This window comes from Sinocyclocheilus anshuiensis, unplaced genomic scaffold (assembly GCF_001515605.1).
Source record: "Sinocyclocheilus anshuiensis isolate Anshui unplaced genomic scaffold, SAMN03320099.WGS_v1.1 scaffold185, whole genome shotgun sequence".
In the NCBI taxonomy this organism is placed as follows: Eukaryota; Metazoa; Chordata; class Actinopteri; order Cypriniformes; family Cyprinidae; genus Sinocyclocheilus; species Sinocyclocheilus anshuiensis.
This window is the reverse complement of record NW_015539887.1, coordinates 2088968-2099990: the sequence shown is the minus strand read 5'-3', so window position 1 is coordinate 2099990 and position 11023 is coordinate 2088968. Positions and strand designations below refer to the sequence as shown.

General features: G+C 37.2%; 1 protein-coding gene across 1 annotated transcript in view; it reads right to left on the bottom strand.

Moving 5' to 3' along the window:
• LOC107685597 (neurobeachin-like protein 2) overlaps positions 1-11023 on the bottom strand; it is a 73130-nt gene that overhangs the window by 18676 nt on the left and 43431 nt on the right. The window contains exons 24-31 of the mRNA XM_016482243.1: positions 10392-10550; positions 10112-10271; positions 9939-10027; positions 8147-8836; positions 5630-5805; positions 4837-4993; positions 3642-3788; positions 1319-1636 (exon numbers count right to left, since the gene is read on the bottom strand). Coding sequence (XP_016337729.1) covers positions 1319-1636; positions 3642-3788; positions 4837-4993; positions 5630-5805; positions 8147-8836; positions 9939-10027; positions 10112-10271; positions 10392-10550 — 1896 coding nt within the window. The remainder of the gene's footprint in view (positions 1-1318; positions 1637-3641; positions 3789-4836; positions 4994-5629; positions 5806-8146; positions 8837-9938; positions 10028-10111; positions 10272-10391; positions 10551-11023) is intronic.

Sequence of the window (11023 nt, the reverse complement as noted above, 5' to 3'; positions counted from 1 at the left end):
CAGTTAGGAAAATCAACTTTTTTTTTTTTTTTTTTTTTTAGAATTGTTTGCATTATATAACATAATATAATATAATATAATATAATAAATGGCATAAAGTGTAAAATAATTATTTGAATTATATTATGAATGTAAACAAACTATTTACAATTATTAAAATTGTTCAAATGAAAAATAATATAGCAACAGTGCATTAAATAATTAATTATTTTATAAGTGTACATGTATTTGAATTTATTAATTTATAAAAAGTAAAAATAATATAATATAATTACATACATTAATGCATACAATCATTTGCATAAAATACATATTTTAATCATATTATAAATGTATACAATTTACAACTATTACAATAATGAATACTTTAAAATACATTGTATACATTTATAATAATACTAAAATAGGACCACTGATGTGTCTGATCATATTGCTGTTGTTGACATTTTGCTGCTTTCATTTACACTGAAAATGTAGCCTATTATATGTATTCTATCAACCTTTTACAAAGTTAGTACACATGTTATATTGTAATGCTGAACATATAAAATACACACTTTCTTTTCTTTCTCTTCACCTCCCTGCACCCAGATATATGCTTGGGCATAGTGCAAAACCTGGTTTACTTCCCGATTCAAGGCATGGTAATATACTGTGTGATTTTATATATACGAACAGTTCAAACAGGTTAGATTTATAAGCACATGCTCCCACACGCCAGCCTTCATAAATCATCTCCAGGTCACTCTGGCATGATGTCTGTTTAATTTAAACGCATGGCTTGTTTTGGATTTGTGAGATGAGGGGAATAATTCAGCATTTTTTCTATCTTGTTTTGGCACTGGATGAACAAAAGAGTCTAAATAAAGAGTTCATCACTACAATGGAAGCGGATTAACTGTCAAAGTGCCCTCACGCTAAAACAAACACACGTCCGCTGAGTTTTAGAGAGAGAAGACTACAGCTCTGATGCTGGACCACTGCTGAAATCAGCTTTAGCTAAACCTAAATGAATCCAAGATGATTATATATCGTATGCTACAGATGTAAATAAGAGAATGGGTTGCTTCAAAGAAAAATGTGTGTATAATCCTTCAGGATTGAGCATTGTGTGAAATGATGAGCTCATCTCCTGTTTGACTGAGAATGAGTGCTGAGAGACTTATTTCTGACATTCTGCATCCAAAAAAGGTAAAACAAAATAAGTTTGTGGTAACATATACTGACAAGACTGCGGCAGGGAAGCCGTCAGCTTATCGTAAGGTAAACAGTCTAACCGGGTGTCTGCTAAGTGAAGCGTGTGTGTGTGTGTACTGACATGGTTCAGGTGGAACTGCTGCCACTCAGCGGTGCTGCAGTAGTTCTGGAGATCCTGGGCGAAGGAGGGGCTGCCGTTGGTGGCGGGCAGGTTGGGGAGCATCTTCTGAAGGGTGGTTCGATCCGCATGCTGGTCCAGAAGCGCTCTGACGATGGGCACCAGAGGGCTCAGCAAAGCCTCGGCGCCCGGGTCTGAGCCACAGTTTGCAGGCCAAAGTGGTGCACCGAGACGACCCAGAAGAAAACACACCTCCTCCCAGGACAGACATAACACAGTTTGCAGCAGGCTATGAAGCTTTAAACACGCCATCTCACACACCTGAGGAAAAAACAAAAACATGTTGCTGTCATGGTTTTTGTGTTATTTGTGTCTCCCTTTTTTATTCTGATATGTGTATTGATATTTGAATACGTTTAGAACAGCACACAATCGTATTATGTATTACTGTATTCATGCAGTATATACTATACTATACCATAATTTTTATGTGATATATACAAAATACTATAGTAAAGTATGTACTACACCGAAAAATTACAGAAACTGTAAGTAAATTTCACAAACAATTAAAATGTTATTTTCTTGTACAACATACTCCAATAATACTTAATTATAACTTAAAAAAAAAAAAACATTTTAAAGTGTTCATACAATGGTTTTAATGTGAAGATGTACAGAAAGTACAGAAATTATAGCGTTGTACTATATTATATATATTGTAAGTATAAAATAGTATAGTATACCAATTGAATAATAGCTTAATGTTGACTACATACTGCACAGTACATAATAAAAACATTTTAATGGATACAGTATATGTACTATATACTATACTTTACAGTTTATAGTAAACATTTTTAGTGTGATACATCAGTGTTATTTTAGCATTATACATTACTACTACTATCATAGTACTTATTAATTATGTGCTTTTGTCAATTTTCTTTTTCTTTTTGTAGAACTTTTTTACTTCTACTCTGCTTGAATTAAATGTTATTTCTGTTTTAGATTGAGTAATTTTAGTATTTCAAAATTATTTTACTACAGTTAGTTGTCAAGGCAACATTTCTAATTTCCGGTTAAGTTTGTTTTTAACTAATATTTACATTTTATTTTGTTCCAGCTATATTTAAATAAACAAAAGCTATTTTAATAGTTTTACCTGATGCAGTATATGATATACTATAAAAATATACTACATTAATAGAATAATTGCCTAACTACTGGACTGGACTATAAATTTTTTTTAATTATTATTTTAACTTTTTTATATATAGTGCACAGGATGCAGTAAGCTATTATTCCTTTGAATTCACAGCATTCAAAATCATGTTAAAAAAAGGTTTTCTCCTATTGGTCATGCACACCTGTGTCGTGTCCCCTTGTTAGTCTTGTTCATCTACTCCTGTCTGCCTCTTGTCTTTGTCTAGGGCTATTTCTGAAACAAGGCTTTCACTGTGAATGGCACTTGTTTATCCATGCTTATTATAGAGTTCCTGTGAGCACAGCAGCCCGTTTTTACGAGCTCACATTCATTTATGGTTTTAAGGATGCATTTAGGTTAATTATTTGATCCAACTCAGAATTTCTATGAATATTAAAGTCATGTCAAGCCTTAAGGTCAAAATTAATACTTGCCTAATACCCAATGTATGTATGTATTAGCTAAACAATTCATTTTTTAAATTAACATGCATAGTAAAGTTCAGTGGCCAGTAAGAAATATTTGTCAGATAACTGTTTGTAATTTAAGAGTCTTTTTTCCAAACTACAATTGAACTTTACAGCACTTTATACTAAAGAATATAATTACAAGCTTAGTGCTTCCTATACCTTCCAATAGGAAACAAACATGCTTATGAACAACACATTGTAAAGAGTCTTGAGGCAGGCGCATGTTTTCCCAGACTGCCTCGCAGTAAGTCAGTTCTTCAGTCAGTTGATATGATCTCATTTGAGTGTGGGATGGGTTTGAGTGAGCCTGGAGGAGAACGATAAAAAACCCCACATATACCCATATATGGACATCTACTCTCCAATGGAATGAACTGAAGCTGTTTACAAAAAAAGCTCTTTATAGCCCAAAGGCATATCTAATAATCCTGAACACAACTGTGTGCGTATGTTCAACGCTTCACCTGTAGAAGGGAGTATACCTAGCGTCCACCATGAGTGATTTTTAGTCTTGTTTGAAACTGTCATAAAAATTGTTCAGTCCATCCCACATAATCAGCGAATAAAAACACATTTGTAAATGTCAAAGAGCAAGAAATTGAAAACACAACTCTGGAATTCCTATTAAGATGGGTGTATATGCGTGTACCTGTGGGTTCTGCTGCTGCTGAATGTATCCAGTGATGATACGCAGGCCGATCAGAGACATCTCTTTGAGCTCAGCGGCCCCCGCTGACCCAGGGGTCGTGTGCCATGCCTGCAGCCTGTCCAACAGATTCACCACCCCCTCAAAAATCTGCCCCAAATATAGACACACTCTTATACTCATTCACAAATAAACATATTGTATTCAATAAAACATCAGAATAAAGTTTCCCTAAATAAGAATTTGTACACTTATTTAAACCAATATTACATATATGTACAAACAGTACATATCAGTTTCTATGTTTGAGAGACTTATCCTTATAGTTATGAATTTGTATGTTATATACTAGGGTACAATGTGGTAATTTATAACTTAATATTTCCATTCAGCAAGGATTCATTAAATTGATCAAATATGATGGTAAATACATTTATAATGTTACAAAAGGTTTAAAATGACCATGGTTTCTGAACAAAAAACAAACAAAAAATTAAACATCACAACTATGTTCATCAATGATAATAATAAGAATGTTTCTTATGCACCAACTTAGCATATTATAATGATTTCAGGAAGGATCATGTTACTAGTTCACATGATGACAATTCAGCTTTGCCATCACAGGCATAAATTACATTTATATTCAAATAAAAAATTAATATACATTAATATTCAAATAGAAAGCAGTTATTTCAAATTGTAATCATATTTCACAATATTACTGTATTTTTATCAATTAAGCTCAGCCTTGGTGAGCATAAGAGACGTCTTTCAAAAATATTAAAAATCTAACTAACCCCAAACGTTTGAACAGTAATTTATGCAACAGCAATTTTATGTTTAGTTTTGCTTAAACAACAACAACATTGAAATGATTGAAATATGATTAAAATCATATGTTGTTTTGATTCTGCATCAGAGGTCTCAAGAGTCAGATCAGATTTCAGGTTGGGTTTGTTTATTTATTTATTCATTTCATTATTTGGGATGTGGAGTGTGCAACATTTTCTAGGTCTGTTTCCAAAAACAATTTTTTTTCTAACATAAGAAAAAAAAATCTAATTAGATTTGCATGCACAGCCTAATATCCTAAACGTGGATTTCTTTCCACTTCCTGTTTCAAACTCTTCTGGCTTTGAAATAAGAGTGTGTGAGTTATAATATCAGAGTGAGAACATATCCATCCATTCCCCACCTTCTCACTCCATAGTGTTTGATTGTCAGTGCCCTCGGCGAACAGGAAGTCCTGGAGCAGTCTGAGGAGGCGGAGCAAAGAAGGCACATGGGGTAGAGACACGCCCTGAGAGTCCCTCAAATCTGACAGAGACGACTCCAGCATCATCTCCAACAGACTACAACATACACATAATGCATCTGTAACACTCCCACCAGCTTATAATACTCAATGTCTTGAACAAGTCATCAGAAAGACACACCCTAAGACTTAAAGAAAAAACAAGCTCTATGGTGATGCAATGCTGGAGCCACACCAAAGAAAAGCAACAGCCCTGTAGCACAAAGAACATATGCCCTCCAGAGATCCCCACCCTGCCCTCATCTGAACCAAAGGAATCCAGAGAACACTTTCATGTACCGCACCTCCCTTCAGTCTCAGCTCACTGATCTCGACTGGATTTTAAATGCAGTAGGTTTTCTCATAATGGAGGTCATTTACAACTTAAAATAAGCTTTACAGGGCACAAAATAGAAAGATGCCCATTTTCCTCTATTTCATTGAAACTTTAAAGTCACTGGCACTTCTCCTACGCATTTAAATACTTCAGGTGGGTTAGGAGATTGTTCAAGGTTCATCCAATTCCAAAAAGTACATTTTCAAAGTTCAATCTGTCTGAAAAGATGTCAGTCTTCATTTTATCTCTCTGGGACAGAGGAATTGTTAATGCAGTGCCTTCTTTCTCAATTTTTTATGAGCTATCATTATATCTGAATCAGTAAGTTTTAAAGCATTAAAGTTTTAAGCTTCTGACCTGCGTTTGATGTCATCAGGTGGCCTCACCAGCTGACAGGATGAGCCAAGCTTGGTGAGGACAGAGAACACCTGACCCCTTTCTCTCCATATCACATCCTCAGACCCCTCAGTGCCGCTCCACAGCACAGAGAATACGATGTTCGTCAGCAAATTACACAACTCCTCCTCGGGAGCCTAATGGGGGAGATAGAGAGGCAAGTTTTCAGCTAATAAAGTTATTAAAGTAATACACAATTTTTGAGGGCCCCCTTTTCAGCTGTTTGCGATTTACTAGATAAGGATTTTTTTATTAAAGGGGTCATATGATGCAATTTCAAGTTTTCCTTTCTCTTTGGAGTGTTACAAGCTCTTGGTGCATAAAGAAGATCTGTAAAGTTGCAAAGACTAAAGTTTCAAATCCAAAGAGATTCAGCTGTCTTAACCGCGGCTTGTGTACTGCATCATCACTGTGTCTGTCACGCGACTCTGTTGCCCTTTCGGGCTTGAACTGATGGTAAAATTAACGACATTATTAACTGTCTTGATATTTACTTTGAAAGCTGAAGCTCGCGATTATGGAAAGGGGTGTTACATTTCCGACGCGTGCTTGTGGTGTTCGGCCAATCACAATGCACTGGGTCAGCTGGCCAATCAGAGCAGACTGCGCTTGTCAAAGGAGGGGGCTTTGTTGAAAACGACGTGTTTGAGAGAGGCAGGGCATAGAGGACCTACAATAATGTACAGTATTTGAAAAATAATGTGTTTTTTGAACATTAAAGCATGTCAACATATTCTGTTACACTAAATACACAAAATAATGATCTTTAAAATAGCATCATATGACCCCTTAAAAAAAAAAAAGTATATATTTACAATTTCTGCCCAATAACATATTTTAGGATTTGGCATAAGTAGAGGAATGTATATTCTTTATAAAACTGTCCATAGAGCTTATTAGATAATATTTTATTAATTTACTTTGACCTTGCTCCTCAATTTGTCTTTAATTACACCCTCAGTCTGCTGTGCCTGTAGTTATCTTGTCTCAGGAGCTGCATTCTGCAATCACCCCCTCAACTTTTATATTTACTATTCCCTACAGTACTTTACTAATACAATCCACTGAATGAGTCAGTGACAACAAGTAAGCAAGTGTTCAGCACGATTAACCGGTAGAAATGTGTCAACCGGGGGAGATTTTGGACTCTGTCGTCTCTATGGTGGTTACATGCTCACATGATATTGCTGTGCTACGTGGTCATGAAAACATCGTTTGCACACGTTTTTAAGCATTGCGGTTTAAAAACAAGTGATGTTATGCCTTGAAACACAATCAGCAGCAAAAGAAAACTTGTTACGCTATATGCGTGAAGATGGTGCTCAATGTGCGAGGAGGTATTGAACGTTACTTATATTTATTTTTGCTGTGAATTATATGGTTTAATACACACACTTGTATGTGTCAAAATGCCGTCTTTGCAAGTATCCCTGTGTAAACAGTAATTTTGAAGCAAACAGCTGAGAAAGAAAACACCTGTATTTTGGATCTGGGCAGCTCTTAAAGTGACAGCAGTTTAATATTCCTGTTCCCTACAGTACTTTACTAATACAATCCACTGAATGAGTCAGTGACAACAAGTAAGCAAGTGTTCAGCACGATTAACCGGTAGAAATGTGTCAACCGGGGGAGATTTTGGACTCTGTCGTCTCTATGGTGGTTACATGCTCACATGATATTGCTGTGCTACGTGGTCATGAAAACATCGTTTGCACACGTTTTTAAGCATTGCGGTTTAAAAACAAGTGATGTTATGCCTTGAAACACAATCAGCAGCAAAAGAAAACTTGTTACGCTATATGCGTGAAGATGGTGCTCAATGTGCGAGGAGGTATTGAACGTTACTTATATTTATTTTTGCTGTGAATTATATGGTTTAATACACACACTTGTATGTGTCAAAATGCCGTCTTTGCAAGTATCCCTGTGTAAACAGTAATTTTGAAGCAAACAGCTGAGAAAGAAAACACCTGTATTTTGGATCTGGGCAGCTCTTAAAGTGACAGCAGTCTTATATTCTTGCTGTCTGTCATTCATGTTACTCAAACAACAAAAGAGAGAAAATCTCTCACTGCTCTTGACTAAATCACTTTTGTAGCTTTAATTAGAAGAAATATATATTAAATTTACACAGCAAGGAATATGTAGTATTTTATACATTTGATTACTTTATACAATGTGTGTAGCATTTCTGTAATTAGTTTCTTATTCTTATTTAATTGCTGACTGTTTACTTGTCTTCAGTGAGCTTGAGGTTTTTTTTCTATTATTTAGGCTATTTATTAGTTTTTTTGTGAAATTAACACTAGTGACAAGAATTAGAAAATTTCTATGGTATCAAAATTTTGATATCATAAAGACCTTATTCAAAGCAAATATAACTATATTGTGATATATATCATTACTGTGAAATAAAATTGGTCATATCATGAGCAATACGATTTTGGTCATATCGCCCACCCCCAGTTCAGCATGTACCTGTGGGTTGGATGTGTTGGAGATGGTGTCTGTAGGAGGTTCGGTGCTGTAGCTTGTGTTGTCCAGAACGTTGGACAGACTGGAGCTCTTGCGTGGCCTCATGCCTGGGAAGCTCTTACTGTGCTCCAGAGGAGAGGGGGTCTCTGGCTGGCTACCCACAGGTGTCTGGGGTCCTTTTTGAAGGCTTAGTTCCAGCTCAAAGGGTGAGCTGAAGGGTGAGAGCGGCTGGTACACGCTTTCCTCTTCTTCCAGCAAACGGGACGACGATGGAATGTCCAAGGTGTTGGACAGGGTGGACGAATGACTGCTTTGTTCTCCGGAGTCAAATGGCTTGAAGTGCAAGGAATCGCTCTTGAGTTGTCCGGTTGACGGGGGAGACTGGGAGAGGTCAGAGTAGCCCTCAGACGCATCCTGAGCTTCTTCCTCCTCATACTCCTCTTCGTGGCGGGCAGTGAGGGAAATGTAGACGTTCTGCCGAGTGTCTTCCATTACGCTGTCCTCACGACGGAAGACGGGTCTGGAAAGAACGGGGTCCAGCGAGTTGGTGGGGCTGGACAAAGAATTGGATTGGCTGAGAACGTGAGACTCGTACGATTCTTTGATGTAGAGTTTGGTGAGAACATCCTGCCAGCCTGACTGACGAGCGAGCTGCTTCACATACTCTTCATTGGAGTAGATCAAGTGGAATAGCTACAGGGATGAAAGAGGGAGAGAGAAATGTTAATTTACTAATTTAATAATTTAGTCAAGAACATACCATTCACAACATGTACGCTTAGAAATGGGTTTTGTTTTGCTTCAAAGTGTTTTAAATGCTCTATCATTGTGTTGCATTTTGTAAGTGAATGTCAGATGGACTGTATTTTGTGGTTAAGCAAGTGAAACTTATATTGTCAAATGGGTAGAATGGGTCAAATGGGAGATTGGCTTTTGTTTGGACATGTGAACCTGATATGATTTGAACCTGAGTGAGTCAGCTGCTGAATCAGTAAAGACTCTTTAAAAATGACAGATGCAGTGATTCATTAGTGAAGGATTCATCAGACTAATTCAAATCTGTAACCGGTGAGTGAATTGTTTGTTTAGTGAGTAATTCATCTATATTACAGATCAGTGTTTCCGCTAAATTGACACATCCCTTATCCAATGTCACAATTAGATATCTTGTGTATGATCTAGAATCTTGCGTTTTCCAATCAGAAGTATGATTCATGTAGGCTCGTAATTGTTATATTTCTGACTCTACCTAAAGGGCACATTTAACGCTATGTGAAGGCAGTATGCTAAACTGTTAGCAAACTTGCTAGCCATTGGCTAACTGAAAACACAATCTTATCCCTTTTTGTATACATTTGTAATGCATGATCAAAAACATAGCTTGTTATCTTGATATCTTAGCTATGCAAAAGTCATTCCAACCAGTTAGCATTATGCTAGCTCTTAGCAACTTTGCTAACCAAAGTCTAACTGAAAAAACTGTGTTTTCAAAGTCCAACACCCCATAAAATAAGCTTATCATTAATACTAGTTGAAGCTGGTTGGCTAGTCTTAGCTCGATGTATCTGGTTTAACCCGATCAAGCTGGTCTTCCAGCCCTGCCAAGCTAGTATTCATCTGGTTTTAGCTGGTCTCACAGCCTGACCAGCTAAGACCAGACTTAACAGATAAAGAAGTGGTCAAAACTCCTCTAAAACAAGTCTGCTAAACCAGCTATGACCAGGCTGGAAGACCAGGTAAGGCCAGCCAACCATCTTAGGCTGGTTTTTCATCAGTTTTTCCATCAGTCACTCACCTTACGACAGATATCTAGTCGGACGCTGAGGTCAGCACGATGGGACAGGTATGCCACTGCCAACAGATCTCTAAAATTAGGAGTGGGATCTGCACCAAATAAACAACAAAACAAACCAATCAACGCCTGAAGTGTAAAGTTGAAAACTGCTATCCACCTTTTCTTCAGTTTACCTGTGGCGAGAACCTGCTCATACAGACAGCGTACAGTCGCCATTGTGATGGGGACGTCACCAAAGGAGCAGACCAGCCCAAGGTAGCCAGAGTCCTTGAGCTTGATGCGCATTTTACTGCGCTCAGGTATACGTTCACTCTTCAGGACTTTATACAAGACCTGCAGCAGAACATGTGTTCATATCACTCTGAAAGATACTGATCTAATAGTTTTTGGTTTCAAAACGTCATCTCAATACATGCCTAAATGCCATCATTTAAAGTACAAGCTTATTCTCACCCTGAAAACTCTCTCACGAGCCTCATCTCCATAGTTGGTTTTAAGCAGCAGACAGTAGAGCTGCTCCACCCCTCGCTCCAGAAGAACCGTCACAGCCTGCTCACGTGGAGATGGAGAACTCCTCAATACAGTGTGTAACACATCCAGAATACTGATCACCTACAGAGAAGGAGAACATTTGGTCAGCAATTAGCGAGCTCTAGCCCTACCAGAATATCACCATAATAAGAAACAACACATGGACTGAAAAAGGTTCCTTCAAAGAAAAAGTATCAATTCATTAATTAAAAATTAAATTACAATTTGATTATAAACAAATTTTTAAAAGGTTCAGTAAATAAATTCAGTTAATACACCTGGTATTAAGATGCACTTTGGCCGATCAGATCACAAGTAGACAAAGTAGACACATTCCCATTTACACCTGCTGTTTTAGTCTCTCTTTTGCCCACTTTTGGCCACTTTCCTGATTTCTTTGAGGGGAGAGTCTATGGCTGGGTTTAGGGCTGCACGATTAATCGAATGCGATTGTCATGCGCATTTTGTTCTGCCGGTTCTGTAATCAGCAGTAAATCATCATCACGTGCTTTCAGATGGAGCAGCATTTACTACACAGAGCCGTAGTTCACTGA